This window comes from Camellia sinensis, chromosome 9 (assembly GCF_055761805.1).
Source record: "Camellia sinensis isolate YWXY chromosome 9, ASM5576180v1, whole genome shotgun sequence".
NCBI classification, from domain to species: Eukaryota; Viridiplantae; Streptophyta; class Magnoliopsida; order Ericales; family Theaceae; genus Camellia; species Camellia sinensis.
In genome coordinates this window covers 19,808,359-19,832,525 of record NC_138969.1, presented here as the reverse complement: position 1 = coordinate 19,832,525, position 24,167 = coordinate 19,808,359, and the positions used below count along the sequence as shown (strand labels likewise).

The following is a 24,167-nucleotide window of genomic DNA, read 5'->3' as shown; positions in this document are numbered from 1 at the left end:
CAGTCCAACTTTCCCTCCTCTCTCTTTAAAACCATAACTCTCTCTCTCTCTCTCTCTCTCTCTCTCTAAAACCCCTGAACACTTGCTACCGAAGGAAAAGAAAACCCCTTCTCCCCCTCTCTCTCTCTCTCTCTCTCTCTCTAAACACCCTGAACACATACATACCGAAAGAAAAGAAAACCCCTTCCCACACACACACACTCTCTCTCTCTCTCTCTCTCTCTAAACACCCTGAACACATACATACCGAAAGAAAAGAAAACCCCTTCCCTCCTCTCTCTCTCTCTCTATGCGCGGAAGCCATTGCCGATGTCGAGGTACGAGCTCAGTCTTCGTTTTGATCACTTTTCCCAATCATGTTTTTTTGTATCTATTTTTCTCAATTTGTTCCTCTCTTCTTCTACTAATTTTTTCAAAATCAATTTATACTTTCGATACCATTATTCCATCAATTCTCTCTCTCCCTCTCTCCCTCTCTCCCTCTCTCCTTCGGTTTCTCAGCTTGTGTTTTTTAAAAATTATTTCTCAATGCCAGCTGATCGGTTCCTGGTTTGATTTCATAGTAATCAACAAGAAGCTTCAATTTTTATTCTCTTCTTATATATATATATATATATACACACAAATAAAATAATGTATGTATTTCTTTATGGAATTTCTTGTGGTGTTTACTTGGAATCTTGGGTTTTTTTTAGGGCTTTGCATATTTCTCTGCTTATTGTATATACATAAATAATGTATATTATCTACACAGTCTCTGTAGATTTTTTTTTTTTTAATATCGTAAATGGGGTTTTTTTTTTTTTTTTTTTTCTTCCCTCAAGAAACTTGGGACCCCACAATTTTTGGAATATATGACAGTTTTGTGTGTGGTAAATAATAAAACTAGATACTTATTTTGAATGAATTCTTGCATTCTGAATATAATATATTTGTTGTGGACAATATTCTGACTCAGACCATTTAATCATGATTACATATGTGCATTTCAAGCGGTAATTGATCAATTAAGAATGTGAGGTGTGAAAATCATTCACGCATTATGTTAACTTTTTCGCTTTATGATGACATCAAGAATAATAAGTTATAAATATTTCAGTGCTATTGTTTTTCATTGGGTAAAATTTCAGTTGGGGTGTGTGAGTAATGACCTAAATCAGCAAGAACTTGAATCAAATACATGCGTATGGAGGTGTCTTCATGTTGGGCTTGAAGTTGTCATTTTTTTGTTGAGGGTTTTATCACCAAAAAATAAAGATATACAACGGAGTTCAACACATGCCCAGAGGCAACACCCCTTCCATAGAGGAAGACAGCCGATAAAAAGAAAACCTCTAGCAACTAGAGGTGCTAGGCCAAAAAACACAAACACACGAGCGCGTGCACACACACATTAATTGGCTAAAATAAGCGAGGAAGTTCTAATTTGTTTGGCATTTTAATTTGTCTTTGGCTTGACATTTTAAATTAGTAAGAGAAAGAAAGCAGACATTTGGAAATTAGTTTTCACTCCACAATGAACATGATATTCTGCGGTTGTTCTTTGTTTGATATTCTCTTTTCCTTAATCTTAATGAATTATATTCTATGATTGACTTGGTTTTGACATATTTTTGTACAGGAGGCTAATTAGAATCTGCTAATATATCTTGTCAAATAATTTATCCCTATTCACCTGGAGGGGGTTGATGGAAATGGGAGGGCCCCCAGCTGTCGCAGTAAAGAAGATATCACCTAAGGCCATTATTTACCAGAGGTTTGGCAGCCAAGCATGCTATACGGTTGAGGAAGTACAGGAGTCTATTCAAAATGAATGCCCAGGGTTAGCCATTCCACAGAAGGGACCTTGTCTTTATCGCTGCTGCTTGCAACTTCCAGAGTTTTCTGTTGTATCAGAAACCTTTAAGAAAAAAAAGGACGCAGAACAATCTGCTGCAGAGATGGCGCTACTGAAGGTTTTGTTTTGTTTTATTCATGTTTTTGTTTTTTGTTCTTCTTGTGACTTTTTAATCATTTTGTTTTTGTTTGCTTGATTTTTGACTTTGGCTGCATGTTGGCTGTGCACTGTCTAGGGCCATTGGGTTTCACTTATTTAACTTAAAATTTGAAATCATATGCTTAGTTGTACTCAAAATGAATGCCCAGTGTTAGCCTATTGTTGTTTGTCTCTCATGCCCATGGGAAATCACTAATTGACTAATCAAAAGAAAATTTTCTCATTTGTGTTTTTTTTTTTTTTTTTCCTTCTTTTTCTTTTGTTGCAGCTAGGTATCAATGCTGCAACTGATGATACCACTGTACAGGATCCTTGGGATGAGTTGGTTTCGCGTCTCTCATATTTATTTTCAAATGAGGTAGGTTGCTTATATTGAAGTAAAGAATGACAAACTAGCTTCCATTTTACATAGTGAGAAGTTATCCTTCTTTGTTAATGTCTCGAAATCACTGTATTGTGTTATTTCATTTTATTTTTATAATTTATAAACATGTTGCCCTTCAGCTTTGTTGCTATAATATAAACATTTTTTTGTAGATAAACCTTATAAACATGTTGCCCTCCAAAAGAAGCTCTTATGTTTATGTTGTCATTCTAATTTTTGTTTCAAATGATTCATGAAATCTAGTGTATTTGTTTTATCTTGTGGAAAGAGATCCACAAGCTTGATGTTATGGTGACATGTGGGGATAAAATAAGCAAATTATAGCTTATTTTAATTTGGGAGTTTGTGACAGACTGTTTGGTGTAGCTTCTCCATATAGCTTATTAGGCAGAGATATCTTAAATAAGCTGATTTTCCAGAAGCTGGGGGAGGAGTGCTTTTAGCTTATGCTTTCTGATTATCAGCTTTTAGCTTAAAATAATCTTCACCGAACACCCCCAATGTTCTTACAGACCCTCTTGTGGAATCTTAGCTTGATGTTATAGTACATAGATATCTATTCTGTTTTTTGAGATCTCATCTGGTATCAGTGGCTACATTTCTCTGCTAAATTTAAAGATTACATCATTGACTAGGCTAGGAGTCATTACAGTACCATCTTGCATCACATTTCCTATCCACCTGTCAATTTTGTTTTTGGTTGTTTGAGATGTGCAATGATTTTGCATCAAAAAAATCCTTCTACTTATTTCTTGGTTGCTACACAGTTGATTATAGTTTGATTTTATGATACATGGATTGCTATTTTGTCTCATCAAAGAGATATCCTCTTTTATAAGTGGCTGCACTGCTCTACTAAATTTGAGGATGACTTCATTGACTTAGGCTAGGAGTTAATACATTATTAATGGGTCAAATGAAGATAGGGATAATACAATGAAAGGTATACTTGTTCTTTCTCGCTGACTACTAATTTTCATCACCCCAAGTTTCTCAGAGAGTGTAACGTGTGATGGACATCTCTTTTTGAAAAAGTTAATCAATCAAATGTGCAACTCAGCCTTTCTTTTGTGTTCTTGCATGTGCGATGGACCATTTTTTACTGATGAAGCAGTGCATTTCATTGTTTTGTTGTCCTGACTTATTAGTTAACTTACGTGTTATGTGAATGGGAGAAGTTTTGAACAATTTATAATCCCCAAGCCCAATAATTCTCCATTGGTGCAACTCCTGCTTGTCAAAATTAGGTCTTATTACTTGACGACTTTGAGGAAAAGCTGTTAGCTTGGCTTATGTGTAAGTCATCTAGTAGCTTAATCTTCTGTTTATATTCTTATGGAATCGGATTCTGTTGAAACTGAGCATATCATATAATGCATTTTTAGTTAATCTTGGTATATGTTAAGCACCTGTACTGCATCAATTTATTTGAACATTGAAAGATTGGATTGACAGTGCTTTTCTTTATTTTTGTGCTATTTGTGAAGTTCCTTAAATCTCTTCATCCCCTGAGTGGTCACTTTAGAGCAGCTTTGCAGAGAGAGGGTCGACTCAATGGTTTAGTTCCAATTTCTGTCCTTGCCGTCTATGATACAAAGTTCAGTAGTTTATGTAAAAGCATAAATCCTAAGGTTGAGTCAAATCCACTGTTGATTATGTCACTTATGCTGAAGGCCGCTTCAAGATTATCGGGTTCTGTGTCTGCTTCTGAAGAACAGCTTTCGATGAAGAGGGAAAATCCATACCCTCCTGAGATTGTACAGTCTGTGGTTGACCAACAATCAAGCTTACTGGACTCTATTTTGATTAAAGTGGTGCGAATTCCGTACTCAGTTGAGAAGACTGTTGAACCCTTAACTCTTAATGTTGCTTCAAATGGTTATTACTTGGATATTATTGCTCAGGAGCTTGGTTTAACTGATGCTTCTAAGGTTTTGGTTTCCAGGTAATGTAAAGCACAAATTTTAGTATTATGTTTTATTGTGCAGATTCTCATTCTTGAATATCTTTTTATGTGAATTTTCATGTTTCCTGAGTCTCATTCTTAATTCTTTTTTTAGATGAATCTCTAACTGCAGCACTCATTAAATGACAAAATGAAGTTGATCTAACGTGGACTGTTCTATAGCAATTGTGATAGTATTTTAGAATACATTAAGACAAACTTGTGTTTACATAGTTACGTGTCATTTCCCACTTACACTTACCATATGCAATTTACATCTTCATGACTCTTTGTGGAACCCATATTCTATGATTCTTATGCTTGCTTTAGATTCTCCTATGATCAAATATGGTAGTTATCAATCCATAAACTCATATCTCTTCCACTAAAAGTTTAACAAGGAACTCTAATATGGAGTGAATAGGGCTGTGCAATAGGACTTATATTTGTTGTTCATTGCAAGTATGGAAAGGACAAATCATCTAGTGGTGGAATTGTGGGTTGGAACTGTGATAGGTATTGTTTGAACCTAAGGACTATTTGGCATCCCCTAAAATAACACACTTTTTATCTTTTTTATCTTTTTGGATCACATCATCTCTCTACTTTTCTGCACATCTTTTTGTAAAAAGTCAAAAAATGCAGTTATTTAGATCATCCCAAACACCCTCTAAGTGTGAGTTACATGTCTTGAAAAACTAGAGAGGATTAGGAATGGCAACAGATTGGGCTGGGCAGGCCGCTCCTGTCCCGACCCCAATCTGCCATGTATGATGTAGAGCAGCCACCTTGACCCCGACTCAATTTCAAAGCCCCATCTCATCATGTCCCAAGTGGTTGTATTTGTCTGTTAGTGTGCACACACACAAGTATTACATTTACTGAGAAAAACGTGCACATATCTTCATGATCAGCATCCAGGATTGCATCCTTTATCTTTAAATTCACAAGAAACAACGGTGCATGCAAATTTTAAATAACTAGTCTAGTCACTCCTAAATATCTTCATAAATCTAAAAAGCATGATAAGAAATCGTTGAGAAAACCTAGGATCATTTTCAGAGTTGACTTGCCATCCCCAGGGAGAATGGCTCCTTTCATTTCTCTTACTGAAATGAGTGTCCTTTATTGAAATATCTATTTATTTGGAGAACCGTCGTCTTTTACAGGACTATTGGCAAAGCTTCTTCAGAGAAGAGATTGTACTTTTGTGCTCCCGAGTCATGTCTGGGGGATTCGTCATCAGAACTTCTCCACTCAACAGAATCTGTTCCATTAAATGGTTCTTTAAATGCCAGGGCAAGTTACTTATCTGGCCATCTTATATGTGGTCATGCAATTTTAGCATCCATTGGATATACTTGGAAGTCTGCTGATCTTTTCTATGAAGACGTGTCCTTGCACACATATTGCAGGTCTCTTTCTAACTCTGTTTTACTTCGTCCCACCATATGCACCCCTCTACTGCTGTCATTCCACAAATTTCTGAAAAGTTTGTATTAGAATCTTTAGCACCTTTGTACTTCAGAGTTATGCTTGGCACACATTTTTAATTCTTTTGTATTGAATAAAACAGAATTCAGAATCATTTAATAGTGTTTTGGAAAAAAAAAAAAATGCATAACTTGCATTACACCCTATCAATTATTATCTCCTTCATTGTACTTTTGTCATGGAAGTTTCAACGCATTGCCTCTCTCTTATGGTAATGTCTTAATGTCAATTTAAAATTAAAATTTACTTCTGTTTAGTTAGTTTGTCAAAGCTGATGTGTTCTAGATTATGTTACCGAAAAACGCTAATACCCTAACGAATTACATATTGGTACGCACGTTCCAAAACATGGTACACTTCTCCAAAACGGTAAATTTAGTGATCCAAAGCGATCCCAAAAGTTTTTTCCAATATATTTCCCTAAATGTTACCTTAGGAGAAAAAAAATCAAATATATGAACTAAAATCTAAAGGTAGTTAAGTTTTGACAAGATAAAAACATAAAAAATGGGTCATAATTTTCATAGAAATAATTTGCTACATGAAAAAATGTATATATATATATATATATTATTGGATACCTATTAGTTAAAAGAAAACTACTTACATTATTCTTAAGTGTAATATCTATAAGTCTACTTCTATCGTACTATATTTTAGAGCATGTGACATATCACGTTCCCATTCTCCTTCCCCTTCCATGTACTGGAACAATCCACGTTTTAGGTAACATAGGTTTTAGAAATTCTGTGAAGTTGATTGACAGCTAAAAACTGAAAATTGGGTTTTTGGTCAAGGTCATGCAAATGAGCCTCCGACGTGGAGAGGGAGGAAAAGTGAGACAGATCAAGCATAGCAAGGATACCAAAGTATGTCATTGTTTGATCAAGGGTATGAAAATTAGTTTGAGGTTAGGAGTGAAGAAATATGCTTTTAAAATGAAGTAACAGAGTTCTGTTTAATAAAATTTTCTTTTCTCTGATCAAAAAAGGAAAAAAAAATGAAGTATCATGGTTAAGAAAGATTTATTTTGGATTAAAGTGTCACTATTTCTATTTATTTATTTATTATTATTATTTTGGGGTGCGTGTGGGCGTGGCATTTAAAATGAAATGAGAAAAGACAGATGATGAAAACAACAAGGTCCACTGACGGTTCAGAAGGAATCCGGGTTATAAATGAACCTTCTTATTCTGTGCTGCATTTTGTTTACATTTATGCTAAGGCAAACAACAATTGTTAGTCACATGTTAATTATTTTAAATCTTTTCATAAATTTAATATAACTGCAGTTTTAATCTTAAATCATTAATATCCTTGTAAGTCTGAGAAAAAACTGGCAAAAAGTGTTTCTATCAATTCCAAAAAAATAAAATAAAAAATCAAGGCGGCATTGGCCCTATTTGGTAGGGCTTATTTCCAGCTTATTTCATCTTTTAGCTTAATTTAAGTTATTTTGATGTGTTTGGTTCAGCTTAACAATACAGCTTATAGCTTTTTGTAAGTAAAAAATCAACTTATTTTTTGAGTGAGGGAGGAGAAGCTTAATTTATAAGTCAAAAATCAGCTTATGTTCACAGCTATAAGTTATAAGCTGTTAGGTTATAAGTTATAATCACTTTCCCACAGCTCTACCAAACAGAGCCATTGTGACCAGGGGTAATCAGATTATGTCATAGGTGCTTATTTATTTTTTATTTTTTGTGATCACAAGGTGGGGGATGGGGGAGAGCAAGTTGTGACACCTTCAAAATAATACAAACAATCCAACTCATAAGTGAAAAGGATATAATAAAGTTATGGTATTTCCATTCATCAGAGTTTATATTACAAAGGGTATCACATGTTTCATATATTCATAAATGTTCATTCTGAATCTATAGCATGTGATGTGAGTTAATAACAACGAAATAAAGTGCTGTACTGGCCTACATCTTTCCAAGACATTAGCTTGGTTATAACAAAAGAGAATCATAAGCTCTATACATATATAGCCCAAGGTTTGAATAAACATTTGAACACAAAATGACAAAATAGAGCCCCCAACCCCTTAGATCCTTCCAAGTTACGATCTTGGAGGAAGCATGTCTTCAGTACTTGAAAATGGTTTCTCAAGTAGGGTGAACCAAAGCCAAGTAGGAATAGTCTAACACAATATATGAGATTTTAACTAAGGTATAAGTGTCAAATACGTATATTCAATATGTAAGACCAGAACACGTCTCCCTCACATGGTCACATGATATCAACATTTATATTTGCATCAATTCCCATTTATTCATCTCAAACGAGTTCATTTCATTTCAATTCTTAAGCTACGTTTATAATTCTCTGAATAACCCAACTGAAACTACAATTCAATGGTTTTTATTCAACACTTCAAACATATATAGACATATCAACTATGTCATTTTACGGAAATTTCGTCCGTGGGATCGGCACCCATGTATACATAAGATTTCGGGATTTTCACCTTGGACACTCCAGCCAACTTAATTTTTAATGGAGTCTATCCCCTATCTCCTCCCAAAACATGGAGTATATCCCCTTTCTCCTCCCAACATATCATACATATAAAATGTATTTAAAGTCACCGTCATATTCAATGACATTCAATTACACACTTTCAATGTATCGACGCATTGTCATATTCAATGACATAGATAAGTGATTAGTTTTAATTCTCCTAATCCTCATGCAATTTTTACAACAATCATAGCTATCCTCCACCGATAGCCCAATACAGATATTTCTAAGCAGATATACAATCTTTATAACATATAATTTATCAAATTCCCATGGATGAGTGATTAAACAAATCTAACTACACTATTTATTTATACATTCTTCCAATTTCACATTTCTCATCTCTATTCCATTATTTATACATAATAATTATTCGATATATATATTAGGGCAAATTTCTCTCTTTTTTTTTTTTTTTAAATATTGACCCAAAGGCCAAAATCAACTATTTTAACACAAGATATCCTCATATCCAAACCCCATAGTCAATTATGTAACATTACATGGAAGCCCCTCTTTCTAGAGCAAGAACCCAAAACCCTAGATTTTCTCCAAACACTCCAAATCTTTCCATGTATACATAACAACAAATAACTATGTTAAAAACCATAATAAAGTGTAGAATATCCCTACCTCAAAGAAAGAAGATGAGCCACGCAAGAAAGAAACTCCAAGAACACCGAAACCCACTTCTATTCGGATCAAAATGTAGATCTTGACGAGTTCTACTTTTTTCTCAAAGGCACTAGGGTGGAAATTCCAATGATTCTAGATGAAATCTAAGAGAGAAGGTAAATTGTAGAGAGAGAGGCTCAAGAACAAGCTTTTTGGATAGTTTTAGAAAGAGAGATGAAAAAGTGGTTCAAAATATCATCTTCTCGGACTGTTATACGCACAATCCGCTCGAGCGTGGAAAGCCCCGCTCGAGCGCCAGACACAAAGTTTCGCTCGAGCGTGAAAGTTGGCGCTCGAGCGTAAAATGCACATTTCTAGAAGTTTTGCAAACAAAGGTCCCTGGTCGAGAGTGGGACTGGACGCTCGAGCGTCCAATGCACACTTTCAATATTTTCAGACCTGCAAAAGAAATATTGAAAGTTGACGAATCCCGCTCAAGCGCGAGAATGGCCGCTCGAGCAGAGGAGCAAAATTTGTGAAGCCCGCACGAGCAGACCCTGTCTTGATGAGCTGAGTTGAAGTGCCCCACCATTGGGCTAGCCGTGTTGCTCCACAGATAGATACTTCAAGAAGGTTGATGCCATTTTTCCATCCACATCCAATTTGAAATTTTTTGTTTGGTATCTTGTGGTGGTGAATGGTTGTAATGTCTCATGTAATGCATTCAACAAATGGCTGCCTAGTGCATGAGGCTCTCGCCATTTTGGGGTTTGTGGAGGGTTAGATAGAAAAGAATGAAAAGAATTATTTGACTTCTTCCATGAATGAAGTGGAAACCATGTAAATATAATAGATTTATGATACAATTTAGGAAACGATATAAATAAAGAAACAATACTAAATCAGTGATTGATATAATCACAAATTATATACATAATACTAAAATTAAAAAGATTCTATATACTCTAATTTTTATATTTAAGACTCTCCCTCGAGCTGGTGTGAAGGTATTCAACAATTGCAACTTGCCAACGGAGGATTGGAAGAAGTCGGAAAAAACTCAACGGCTAGTCCAAATAAATGCTACCGAACAAATCTGGTAGTTCACTAAATAAAAGAAGTCAAAAAGTGCTGAATACATCAACACCACACCCTAGAAAGAGAAAAAAAATAGGGACTGAACTGCCCTAGAAGAAATTGACCAGAATCAATATCGGGACAGTTTAAAGGGGTCATCTCGGACCGTTACGAGAATTGACCAGAGTCAATGTCGGGATAGTTTACGGGGTTATGCCGGACCGTTGTAGGAACTAACCGGAATCAATGTCGGGGCAGTTTAAGAGGTCATGTCGAATCGTTGTAGTGACTAACCAGAATCAATATGGGGACAGTTTAAAGGGGTTATGTCGGACCGATGTAGAGAACTGGATGCTAAACCACATAACTTATGACGTGGTGCTGAACGATAATGACAATAGATGCCTGAGTGCACCAGGGGATCGACTTGGGTGGTTCACATGGTGGATAACCGTGCTCACCATGATATAGGTATATAAACCTCCCCCCTCTCTCTCAAACTCAAATAGGTTTGAAGATAGAAACCTATTTGAGGTTGAAGTAGAGGGAAAGACAGAGTGGAGCAGAAGCACAAAAAAAAAAAAAAAAAAAAAGGATTACGAATAAAAAAAAATATGATTGAGATATTTGGGATATGAATAAACCAGTGGATAAAAAAAGAGATCACCATGAAGCGATACTAAAAAGAAAAAATATGGTAGCGAAATAAGTTGAGGTTCGGCGGGCAACCAAGGCAAGTTTGTCTCCCGCCGGTAAGGTGAAGAACACCAAGAGCTTAACTTATAGCTCTGATACCAAAAAGAATGAAAAGAATTATTTGGCTTCTTCCATGAATGAGGTAAAGGTCATGTATATATAATAGATTCATAATACAATTTAAGAAATGATATAAATAAGGAAACAATACTAAATCAGTGATTGACACAATCACAGATTATATACATAATACTAAAAATAAAAAGATTCTATATACTCTAATTTCTATATTCAACAGATGGATGTAGGTAGACTAGCCCCCACACGTATGGAGAGGTTGTTTCTGGTCACAATGGAGCAACCTTACTGTTGTGCTAAAGCTTGCCCTCTTGTGTGATGCATTCACCATTGTGAGATTCTTTAGTCATTAAATACTTTGAAATTTGCATTATTTAACCGGCATAAGAACTTATTTTACAGGGTACTTATTGGTAAGATACCTAGTGGAGTTTACAAATTGTCCAGAGAGGCAATACTTGCAGCAGAGTTGCCTGGAGCATTCACTACACGAACCAATTGGAGGGGTTCATTCCCAAGGGATCTCCTCTGTACATTCTGCCGTCAGCACCGTTTATCTGAACCTGTCTTCTCCAATGTTAATTCCCTGGAATCTTTGCCAGAGTCACCTGGATTGCAAAAGAAGTTGAAGGTTACAGAGTCAGGCAATGCAGAAACAAATGGAGGTGGTAATGCTGTTGGCGACGGTAAATCAGTGGCAGCCAAAGGGACTTTTAAATGTGAAGTCAAAATATTTTCTAAGTGTCAAGATTTGATTATTGAGTGTTCACCAAAAGAGTCTTTTAAGAAACAGAATGATGCCATCCAAAATGCTTCTTTGAAGGTTCTCTCATGGTTAAATAAATATTTTAAGAAACTGGATATGCCTTTGGAGGAGCTTACCTCATCTGGAGATGTTCTTGACATCCAATTTCATCCCCAATTCTTCTTTAAAGAGTTTTCTCTATGCATATCTGTGTATACGTTTTGGCAGAGCAGTGGGGCTGAAGATGGCAGATTACTAGATTTAAATTGTATGAATCAGGTAAATGGTACGGTGGGAGATACAGTGTGTCCTATAACCATCGAAGGTCCAGACTCTGGAGTCTCTCCATCTAATGGATATTTAGTATGTATAATTTATACCATATGTCTGGTTACAGAAGGAGAATATATGAAAGAACTGATTGAAAGTAACGAAGAATTTGAGTTTGAGATGGGGACTGGATCTGTGATTTCCTCCTTTGAAGCAGTTGCGACACAGATGTCTGTGGGTCAGTCTGCAAGGTTTTATATGGACTTGCCCCCTCAAGAGTTGATTTTAGCTTCAGCTCGTGATTCTTCTAGAGTTCTTTCATTATTAACTTCAAGTGAGTTACTCCCTCCTACGATGTTAATTTCATGAAGTTGTATTGCATTATGCATCTAGCTGCACCTAGTGTAATAAGAATTCTCCATTCATCTATATGTTAAATTGTGAAGGTTTATTTCTTTATCTGGTTGCTGGAATGTCTTGGCTCCTTGTAAATGGTAGGAAAGTTTGAAAAAACTTTCATTTGCTACTTCAGTCATATGGCACCAATGATCTAATAGTAACCTTTTCCTTTCCTTGGGTAGTACCTGTCAGGTTTCACAGTTTCATTTTCAACACTCTGCTCAAAATATGTTGCAAATAATATGATTTAAAGGGAAAAGTTATGCCAATATGGCAGCTGGAGATGTGAAGAGGAGTTATTTAAAGTATATGCAACTCGCTGCATTTAATGGACTTCTAGAAAGAACAAGTTCTACTCGGAAATGATTATTATAGCAGCCAATGGAACTTCCGAATAATTTTCTCTTATATTTTGTTCAGCTTGTTTCATGTTGACCCTAGATCCAACTGGCTATGTATGCATTGCACTTGACTATGTACACTTCTTTTTTCTTTTCTTTTTCTTTTTCTTTTCGTTTTATGATTTCCATTTTTTTTGGTTGGCAGGAGGCTGTAGCTTAGAGTGCTCCACGACTCTGTTGCGTGTGACGGAACCCTTGGAGGACAGAATGGAGCAGGCTCTATTCAGTCCCCCTCTATCAAAGCAGCGTGTAGAATATGCAGTGCAGCAGATTAAAGAATCTTGCGCTACTTCTTTGGTTTGTGTTGTATGTTTTGTGATGACTACTTTCATACCTGATATTGAGCTTTAAGATTAATTTCTGTTTTTGTTGCAGGTTGATTTTGGATGTGGCTCTGGAAGTTTACTGGATTCTTTGTTAGAATACCCAACTTCTCTTGAGAAAATTGTTGGTGTTGACATTTCCCGGAAGTCTCTTACCCGTGCTGCAAAGGTTGAAACATTTATAGATACCAAGTTTCAAATTAGCTTCTTTCTTATTGATTTTGACTGATTTAGTTGTCGTATCTGTTATTTCATCGATGAAATTGAAGAAAGATGAACATGTTGCGAATCATATTTATGAATTAATTTGCACTCATCAGATATTGATTTTTGAATTAATTTTCCTAGTATGATTCACTTTTTGTGCTTAACCTCTGGTTACAACTGTCATTCTCTTTTAACAATGCAGATAATCCATGCAAAACTAAGTAGAAGTTCTGATGCTACTGTGCCAAGTGCGGGTCTCAAATCTGCTGTACTGTATTATGGTTCCATCACAGATTTTGATTCTCGGTTGTATGGGTTTGATATTGGCACTTGCTTGGAGGTACTTGACTCTCCTAATCCATGATTTGCCTAGAGATCATGCTTAGTTAATACATGACCGGTTACCTTCTGCTGATTTGTGCATTAAACTTAATATTTTCCATCCATATTCTCTCATTTGATCGGTTTTTTGCATCGGTGGTTACGATGAACAATAGGTGATTGAGCACATGGAGGAAGATCAAGCACATTTATTTGGTGATGTCGTGCTCACTTCTTTCTGTCCAAGGATTCTAATCGTCTCCACGCCAAATTATGAGTACAATGTGATACTCCAGAGATCCGCTCTGCAAAGCCAAGAAGATGATCCAGATGAGAAAACCCAATCACAATCATGTAAGTTCCGAAACCATGACCACAAGTTTGAGTGGACCCGAGAGCAGTTCAGCCGGTGGGCTTCTAACCTCGCCATGAGGCACAACTACAGCGTTGAATTCAGCGGAGTCGGTGGTGCTGTCGACAGGGAACCGGGATTTGCATCACAGATTGCTCTCTTTAGGAGGGAAGGTGAATGCCCTAGAAATGTAGATGTAACCCACAATTATGAAATTGTATGGGACTGGAATAGCACCTAACTGTTCCAAGTTCATGATCTGATTTCTAGAAACTATAGAATTTAATTCGAACTAATTAATTTTTAATGTTCCTTACAGGCAAACTAGATTACTTTTGGGTTTGTAAAAAGGTTTTGGATGTGAACAAAAAGAAGATGAAGTAAAAGTTAATTTTTTTTCCTTTTTGGTTCGATTAGGAAAATGAGAAAGAAAATGAATTATATATTTTTGTCAAAACACATCTCATTTGTGTGTTGGACAAATGAGATGTGTTTTGACAAAAGTCTAAAAAAATTTATTTTGTTTCAATTAATATTGTTTTATAAACAAATTATCTTGATCTCCTAAAATTCTTTTCTTTTTCTATTTTTGGTTGTTGAGTAATAAAATGAAAAAGTTCAAATTCCCAAAATAATAAAATAAAATAAAATAGTGTTTTTAACAGCTGAGTTGTAGTTGTACTCATTATATTATTATAGTTGATATTATTTCAAACATTAAATTTCGTTACTACCAGTTACGAATAAAAAAGTTGTGAGAAAGAATGCAAGTTGAATAAACATAAAAAAAAAATTAGTGAAATATCATTTCTATATCAAAATGTGAGCTAATGCAAGCTTCTCGTAAGGCTTGGGGCATTGTTCTACAGACTACATCAATTATCAATTGGTATTGTCTATAAAAAAAAATTAAAAAATTATTTAATAGGTCCGACCTTTAATTGTAGAGACACACATAATCACTGTATTTCTTAATTTCCAGATTAAATGGATGTGTTCTTCAATTATTTGGTAGATACGGTTTACGTATATATCAGATCTTTCTAATAACTTTTTCAAAAATTACTATTTATATAAACAAACACATAATCGTATAATATGTTTTTTTTTTTTAATTTCAAATAACTTCTTAAAAAATTATTATCTATATAAACAAACCACGTAATTGTATATAATATATATATATATATATATATATATATATATATATATATATATATATATATATATATGTGTATTTTTAATTAGAAGAAAGCAAACAAAAAAATGTTAGGAGTAAATTAAAGGCTCTTGAAAGACCAATGCATGAAAGAAAGACGAAATCTCCTCAATCCAAGTTCGAAGGTCAACTTATGTATATGCCGCTCAAGCCAAATATGTTGAACCTAACTTGCCAGATGTTTTTATCGACATATTAATTCAAAAATAATAATTTTGATGTATATACTAATCTCAAATTTACCAACACATGATGATGTACAAAACCATTCAAATAATTTCCCAAATCTATTTGAGATTGAGAGGCCATCATATGTCAAAATCAGAGGAAATCTAGGGAGTGTTTGGGAACAAAAATTGTTGGTCAGTTTTGGGACATTACGTACCCAGGTCAATCATAAAATCTTATGTTCCCTTATATTTTTTAATCATTCAACATAAAATAATAAATTCTATCTTTTTTCACCAATCATAATGCATGTGGTGAGTCATGTGACGTTGCTCCTGAATCAACCAATAATTTCTCATTTGAAAAGCTACATTTTGACTAAGATAGTTGAAAAAATCAAAATATCAAATCACATCACTTCTGAGTTTAAAAAGAAAAGAATCACATCACTTATTTCTAATTTTTTACAAACTTTTTCAAAAAAAAATAAAAGAAATTAATTAAAATGCAGTAAATTTGCAAACAAAAAATATTATGAATTCTAAATAATTTATTAATTTTTTTTACCAAATCTCTCGTATAAATATGCAACTCACACAAACTCATGTGCGTAAATCCAGCATTCGTGTAAAAAATTTAATAAAAAAATTAATAAATTATTTAAAATCCCAAACACAACTTTTTGCCAACCACGTCGTAAAAGGGAGAGATGCAGTGAGCATAGACCTTGAAAAACAGTTGATTTTTTTTTAAGACAAACTTGCACGTGACAACTCATGCATCACTCGATTCCGAACGGATACTTATAATAACGGCTAGTTATCTCGTTTCCTTTCCTTTCCTCCTAGCGTTTTCCATTCATCACACAGAGCTCTCTCTCTCTCTCTCTCTGTCTCTCTCTATGTGAGAAGAATTTTCCATTGAAAGAAAGTGGTTTTCCAACCACTGAAAGTACTTTCTTACTCAATCAAGAAAAGGGTCCAAAGCCTTTGTACCCAACAACTCATATTCAAGATTGTTCCAAGAAAGTAAAGCGTCTTAAATGTGGACTACTGACAAGAATTTTCCGGCCAGGGGGTTCTCGACTCCGCCGCCGCATACCGGGAAGTCAAGGCGGTGGTCTCCGGGAACTCCGGTGAGGCCTTTATCGGAGAAGAAGGTGTGGAATTCGACTCGGGCTAAAGCTGATCTCTTCCATGTCATTCACAAAGTCCCCTCCGGTGACTCTCCCTATGTCAGGGCTAAACATGTTCAGGTCAGAGTCTTTTCAGAAATGGGTTTGAATTGAATCGTGTGATTTTGTTGATATTGGGTGTTTTTGTTTTCCAATAATTTTGCATTTTCTTTCTTACTCTGTTTCTTCTCTGCTTTTTCTTTTTTTAAATCTTTGGATCATGAATGTAATTTATCCATATGGGGTTCAATGTTTAATAATCTTTTGTGGGTGTTTGTTATCTTTTGTGAAAATTCAATCTAACCAAATTGGTTTTTTCATGGAATCATTTTCCTATTGGGTGTTTGTTTTCCGAGAATTGCCACTTTCTTTCTTACTCTGTTTCTCTGCTTCTCATTTTTGTTTTCTCTTCATCTGTATGAGGTTCGTTGTTTAATAATCTTTTGGGTCTTTTCCATTTTTTATGAAAATTGAAGCTCATCCAATTGGTCTTTTCATGGAATTCTTTTCCAGTAGAACTTTATTTTCTTGAACCTTTTAATTACTAATTTGAAAAAATGTAGTGTTTTCTGAGATAGTATGCTAACATTGTATTCATAGGTCTGACCATCTAGAGTTTTCCTGATAAGCATTGACAGAAATCATTTTTCTCCGGCATATTCTTGATTTATTTTGTCTTTGCTTTGATTTGACTTGATGCTTGTGAATAGTTGAGATTTATTGTGAAAAAAAAATAAATATGTTCTCTCTGATTACAGACCATCTACTTAAAAATTCACGGTAAAAGATTGAGTGAATAGAATACATCATTTTGTTCAATATATCTCACTGCAGGTTAACCCCTTTTTTTGGGTAAAATGAGTTGAAAAATTTTCTAGTCAATATTGCTTTAGTTCTGTTAAAATATATCATCCACTACTCCACTACACACCCCACTTCACCTACTACACTCACCTACCACCACCATTCACTACACCTACATCTATATAAACCACCATTTGTAATTTGTAATACACAAAAAAACAATCTTGTAATATATCAATCAATAATAATACATCAATTTATTTTACATGGTATCAGAGCTTAGAATTTAGAACTTAGAATTTTCCCTTCACCGGCGGGCGGCAACCTCACCTTAGCCGTCCGCCGGACCTCAACCTATTCCGTTTATTTTTTACGCATACCTTCCACAGCCAACTGTTCCATTCGCAATTCAAGCTCCCTTGGTCAAGCTTCCATCCTCCGACTCAAGCACCATGCTCAAGCTCTCCAAACTCCTCCAGCAAAGAGGTTTTCACATCACCTTTGTCAACACTGAGTTCAACCACAAACACCTCCGACTACATCGATTCCGACGACGAAGACCTCTTCAATTCCATCCTCGATCGCATCTCTACCCAAGCTCGACAGCCCAAGCATTTGTCCCATACCTCCAAATCCTTCATCAATTCACTTCCAATCTTGAAAATCACCGGGTCCCTATTATCCAAATCTTGCTCAATTTGCAAGGATGAGTTTGAGAAAAATGATCAAGTCAATCCATTGCCTTGTGATCATGTTTTTCATCACAATTGCATCCTTCCGTGGCTCAATCGCAGCAATTCGTGTCCCTTGTGTCGGTACAAGTTGCCCATGGAGAGGAGACCGAAGCCCTTGATGCTGTATGTGGTGAGGTTGGGGCATTTGTATGTGGAAGGATGGGGTGAAGACCATGAAAGTGGGTTTCGTGACGCCGTGCTGAGGAATGGACTGTTTGCTGTGTTGACTCAGCAGCAGTCTTCATCTTCCTTCACCGCAACGCGAATGGGGAGAGCAGAGAGGGGTTCAGCAGTGGGAACTGCTAGTAGTAATGTGAAGTCCAACTATGTAAAGCAAAACTCCGAAACCCTACCATCCCAGAAGAAGAAGAATGTCGTCGGATGCCACCATCGCCAGCGCCGGCAACCCCAACGCCGCCACAAACCAATCATTCCGGTGCCACAACTGTCGTATCGCCACCGCCGCTGCCGCCCGCCGGTGACTTGCATAGTCTCCGATGGGGCTATGAGCTTCACTATGGATGCTGCTGAAGAATTGGGCATTCCTGAAGTTCTTTTCTGGACAACTAGTGCCTGTGGATTCATGGGTTATGAACAGTATCCTAATCTTAGCGTTGTGCAACATTTTCGAAAAGTAATTCCCATAGAAAGAAGACAATCTCGGGCTTGTGCAAAACTGTCCACTCTTGGGTTAACTTTGGGAAACTTTTCTTCTTTTTTTTTTATTATTTTACTCCATCGTTTGGAAACTCAGCTTTTCTTTTTTTTATCACCCACCAATCCTTACTTTAAAACCACACTTTATTTTTTTATTATAAACCACACTTTTTGCAAAGCCCACGACACAGCTTTGCACATGCTATAACATTATTTTTCTTTATTTTTTATTTTTTAATTCCATCCACTCCCTCTCTCTCTCATCCTTTTTCTATCTACTAAACCCACTTTCATCATTTCTCACGTGATTCTCTTCTTATTATTTCTTTCTTTTTTTTATTTTTCTTTCACTTTATTTTTTCATCTTTTTTTTTTTTTTTTTTCATTATTATTTCTTTGCCCAAAAAAAAAAACAAAAAAAAAAAAACCAAACAAAAACAAAAAAAAAAACAAACAAAACAAAAAAAAGAGAAAGAAGACCAACTGCACACCAACTTATTTTATTCGTATCGGGGCTCACCCCGATCACCATTTTACACCACTTCACAAAAAAAAAAAAAAAAAAAAAAAAAAAAAAAAAAAAAAACACAAATTGGAACAGTGGGTTTTTTTCGTCTCTACTCTGCCGCCGGTCTCTTCTTCTTGCCTCCGTCCTGCGCGGCCCTTGACGGTGTTGCCTCCGTGTTTCCTTGTCCACCGAGCACGTTCACGCCCCCATATTCCTCCACTGCAGCATATGGCGGACCTCCAAATCGGAACATCACAGTGGCCTTCCGCTTCAGTTCCTTATTTTCCGCCTTCAGCACACTTATCTCTGCTCGCGCATCCTTATACATGCGTTGGAGCAGAGCCAGTTGGGAGTTTAACTGTTGCACCTCATTTGTCCTACTCTGCAGCCGGTTCGACAGGTTTGTAACCGCCGTCATGCTTTCCACACATGCCTTCAAAGTATACTGATTGGCCTCCACATCCGACAGCACTGCCATTCTTTGCTCCACAGACCGCATCGGAAAGTTCAACGGAGTAAACTCCGGGGCGCTTGGTTGAGTTTCCAGTGCCACCGCACCAGTTCTCTCTCTTGTTGACTCGTTGAGGTCGGGAAAGAGGGTGAGCAGCCCGCGGGAAGACGATGAAGCCATTTTCTAGGCAACAGAGTGTTACACAGTATCTCTCTCAGCAAACTCTCTCAGAAAACAGAGTGTTACAGAATCTCTCTCAGAACTCTCTATCAGAATATCTCTCGCAGTTTTTTTTGCCTCCGCCTCCGCCTCCGTCTTATAGCCGAGGCAGCCACGCGCATCGCGCGCCTCTTGACGCCAGACAAACGGGCACGCCAACCAAGGCACTCACGTGCCTCGCCATGATGAATCCGGCACACCTTTTGACGAATTGGGCACGCCTTTTGATGGCACGCCTTTTGACAAATTGGGCACACCTTTTGAGGGTGCAACTTTTACAACGGTCCGACATGACCCCATAAACTGTCCCGACATTGATTCCGGTTAGCCTTTTACAACGGTCCGACATGACCCTATAAACTGTCCCGACATTGATTCCGGTTAGCATACAGTGTCCTCTACAACGTTATGACACCCCCATACAGTGTCCTCTACAACGTTATGACACCCCCATACAGTGTCCTCTACCACGTTATGACACCCCCATTCAGTATCCTCTACACCGTTATGACACCACCATCCAGTGTCCTCTACACCGTTATGGCACACCCATCCAGTGTCCTCTACCACGTTATGGCACCACCTTTCAGAGTCTTCACCGACGGTCTGACACGACCATACAGTGTCCCCTATCTTTTTTTTTATGTATTTTCTTTTTTTATTTTTATGTATTTTCTTGTTTTGTTCCTCTCTTCAAACTCAAGTTGGTTAGTTTCTATCCTCCTTGAGTTTGCGGGGGGCTGTTAAAATATATCATCCACTACTCCACTACACACCCCACTTCACCTACTACACTCACCTACCACCACCATTCACTACACCTACATCTATATAAACCACCATTTGTAATTTGTAATACACAAAAAAACAATCTTGTAATATATCAATCAATAATAATACATCAATTTATTTTACAAGTTCTTTTATTTCTGGTCAAAGATGGAGTGAAAGAAGTCATTTTCCATATTGGTCTTGTTGGTGAATTTCAGAAAAAACACTAGAATAAAATGTATTAAAATTATAATAAATGTGAAATTTCTGGAACAAACAATCTAATTTGCATGTGTATATATGTGGTTTTGAACTGTTCTCTGGAATCTTGGATAACTTAAAAAACGCTCTGAACTGTTTTCTGGAATCTTGCCCGCTATTTGGTCATCAGTAGTCCAATGATTTCATCATTATTCATTCACTAATCACCGCATAGTGTATATGTGGTTTTGACTTATGTTCCTTAATCTTTCCCGCTATTTTGTCAGTGTTTAAGTGATTTCATCATTATTTATTTCACTAATCACCATGTTTACGTGTGGTTTTGACTTGTGTTCTTCAATCTTGCCCGCTATTTAATCAGTAGTTGAGTGATTTCATCATAATTCATTCACTGATCACCATGTCTATGTATGCGTGGTTTTGATTGACAGCTGATAGAAAAGGATCCAAGCAAGGCCATTTCCCTCTTCTGGGCTGCAATAAATTCTGGTGATCGAGTTGATAGTGCCTTGAAAGACATGGCAGTTGCAATGAAACAACTGAATCGATCTGATGAGGCAATTGAGGCCATTAAATCTTTTCGCCATCTATGCCCCCTTGAATCTCAGGAATCTCTTGACAACGTGCTAGTTGAACTCTACAAGGTATGCACAATCCTTCGAACCTGACCTTGTCTATCACCATAGATATAGTTGTTGATCTGATGTGAAATTTGTTGGTAACAATTGAGAGAATTCGGAAATGCGACTTTTGTATATGGGTGGTTTTCATGTGATTTCATAGCATTTGGAAAAGTCTTTTTTAGTTTTTCATGGCATTGAATAGTTGTGTTTGGATTTAATGGATCGGAAATCTTTCAAGGACCTAGTTCAAATTTAGATTTGACAGTTTAGAGACGGATTTCAAGTCTCATGATGAATTCAAAATACCATTTTAGTAGTTTCTTGATTTCATGCTCAAGGGTTTTAGTTCCACAATGATCCTAATAAAAAACTTTTCTTCTTTCTCTATTTTCTCTTTCCCATTACGTGTAATAGTTATAGTTTGACATCTTGAATACTCTTTTTAATTGGTGATGAAAACAAATCTGAGTATACATTTCCATGCTATTTCAGAGATCTGGTAGGATTGAAGAACAGATTGAAATGCTTCAACATAAAGTGAAGACTATTGAAGAAGGCATGGCATTTGGGGGGAAGAGAACAAAAGCTGCTAGATCTCAAGGGAAGAAGATTCAAATCACCATTGATCAAGAGTATTCAAGGTTGTTATATTGCTTATATTCTCTTTTTAAATGCCCATTTCTTATTTCTAGCATATGATTCAAATAAAAATCTGCTTATATTCATCGGACTTTAAATGATTCAGGTTATTGGGGAACTTGGCCTGGGCATACTTGCAGCAGAATAATTTCAAATCCGCAGAAGAGCTTTATAGGTATGTTTATCATGCATTACTTGTATTTAAAAAAAAAAGAAAATGAAAGAAAGAAAGGTTTATGTTCTTCATGCAATGTGAGATTATCTATGGAACATGACATTTTTTCACATAAAAATGTTTTCATGCAGGAAAGCACTATCTCTTGAGTCAGACAAGAACAAGCAGTGCAACCTGGCAATCTGCTTGATGCATTTGAACAGGACGACAGAAGCTAAGATTCTGCTTCAATCCATACGACCATCACTTATAGATGGACAACTTGATGAATCATATGCCAGATCCTTTGAGCGTGCTACTCAGATGCTGACAGAAATTGAATCAAGGGAAGCACCGCTATTGAAGAAAGGATCATACAGCGAGAACTGTTCAAACATTTCATTCGCTGATACATTGAAGAAAGGATCACACAACGAAAACCCATATGAAAGAACAGCTGAGTTCGGCAGCAAAAGGACTGGTGGAATAGAAATAGGTTCCTCCTACAAGAAAACATATGGTTCTCCATTTCTTCCTGCTAGAGGAATCCCAAAAGTTCCATTTACACAACCAAGAAGGGCATTTTGGGGAGATCAGAGAAGGGATTTCCTGGGAGATGATGCAGTTGGTGGTTTTAACCGTAAATTATCATTTGAGCAACCTATTATGAGGCATGGAAATTTTGAAATGTCAAATGCAACTTCGCAAAAATCAGAAAGTGGCTCACCATGTTTTAGTGGAGATTGGAAAAAGAGGTCATGGCGTGATCTTGATGAAGTGAACCGTGAATCTTCTCTACAACACATTGAAGATGATGTGAAGCTGACTGAGGAACTCCAAAGCCAATGCAATTCTGTTGCAGGAAATCTAGAACACTCCCAGGATTTTTCAATATGTAAAAGTACGAAGACTTGGGCAGACATGGTTGAAGAAGATGAACAAGAGTTGTTAAGTGGAATAAACCATTGTCAGGAATGGAACAGTGGAGAAGAAGGATTCAACGATGAGAATATGAATTCCTCCAATATAATTTATCATCAGACTCTCACTCCATTCGATCAGATAGAGAAACTCAGCGAAAATATTGAATCTTTTGATTTAAAAGACGGGTATCTTACTCAACCTGAAACTGCTGATTCATCAATGAACCAAACAGTGAGGCGGTCTTTGTGCTTTGATCAGCAGCAGAAGACAGATAGAACAGACAATTACTGTTCATCAACGTGGCCAAAGAAGGTCTTGAACTTTGAAGGTCACGGCTCTTTCCTGGAAAACGAAAGGGAATTCACTTCTGGAAATGGTATAAAATTATTGAGGAGAAACAGGTTGAAGGTGTTCAGGGACATAACTCTTTCTTCTGAAAGTCCACGGCTTTGAATTGGATTCTCATATCAAACAAGAATTGTCTCTTACCACTAATGATCACATAGTTCACGGATTTTGATTTGTTTTAAATAAGCGGTGCTGGTGGATGGTCCTTTCTTGATTTACTTACACTTTGGTGCTTGCTTTTGTGTTCTTTGTGTAAATTTGTGTATTTGGGTACATAGATACTGTAATGAAGATTGTTATTGAATTCTATTAGTATGAAATTTCACACTATCTTGGATGCTCCAAATTGCAGCTTGAAGTTTGTATGTTGGTATTGCAGCTTGAAGTTTGTATGTTGGTTTGGGTATTAACAGATATTGACAACTTTGAGAGAGTGAGAGCAAGAATGGACCCAGAGGGGGGCAAGAGATCGTAATATTAGCTACAATTATTTATACAACATAGAGCCTTGCCCTTGCTACGTTTTTCTCTTTTAGAAAAATTTTGCTTGCTATCACTCTTTATATATGAAACATTGGATCAAAATATAATTTAAAAAAAAAAAGACAAAAATAATAAAAAAAATTCTTTGTTATAACTATTGTTAATTACAAGTCCAAGTTTTTAAAGAATCGAATAAGGTGTTAGCTAATTACTTAATTTGTTTATAGAGAAAGACATTG

The 24,167-nt window shown here is 36.3% G+C and overlaps 3 protein-coding genes across 3 annotated transcripts; all 3 read left to right on the top strand.

The window, feature by feature from the left end:
- On the top strand, positions 1 to 14,230 carry LOC114256732 (small RNA 2'-O-methyltransferase). Its single transcript, XM_028196406.2, has 10 exons — positions 1 to 317; positions 1,622 to 1,955; positions 2,265 to 2,354; positions 3,869 to 4,326; positions 5,496 to 5,741; positions 11,215 to 12,161; positions 12,773 to 12,924; positions 13,003 to 13,119; positions 13,360 to 13,497; positions 13,655 to 14,230. Exons 2-10 carry the CDS (start codon positions 1,689 to 1,691, stop codon positions 14,069 to 14,071), a joined length of 2,832 nt encoding a protein of 943 aa, XP_028052207.2. The 5' UTR covers positions 1 to 317; positions 1,622 to 1,688; the 3' UTR covers positions 14,072 to 14,230.
- A 24-nt stretch (positions 14,231 to 14,254) lies between these two features.
- LOC114256733 (protein POLLENLESS 3) lies at positions 14,255 to 23,775 on the top strand. The gene is made up of 5 exons (XM_028196407.2): positions 14,255 to 16,472; positions 21,189 to 21,401; positions 21,873 to 22,021; positions 22,126 to 22,194; positions 22,326 to 23,775. Exons 1-5 carry the CDS (start codon positions 16,260 to 16,262, stop codon positions 23,548 to 23,550), a joined length of 1,869 nt encoding a protein of 622 aa, XP_028052208.2. The 5' UTR covers positions 14,255 to 16,259; the 3' UTR covers positions 23,551 to 23,775.
- On the top strand, positions 16,810 to 18,821 carry LOC145798977 (uncharacterized). The gene is made up of 2 exons (XM_082888492.1): positions 16,810 to 16,814; positions 17,585 to 18,821. Exons 1-2 carry the CDS (start codon positions 16,810 to 16,812, stop codon positions 18,792 to 18,794), a joined length of 1,215 nt encoding a protein of 404 aa, XP_082744618.1. The 3' UTR covers positions 18,795 to 18,821.
- Positions 23,776 to 24,167: the final 392 nt, after the last annotated feature.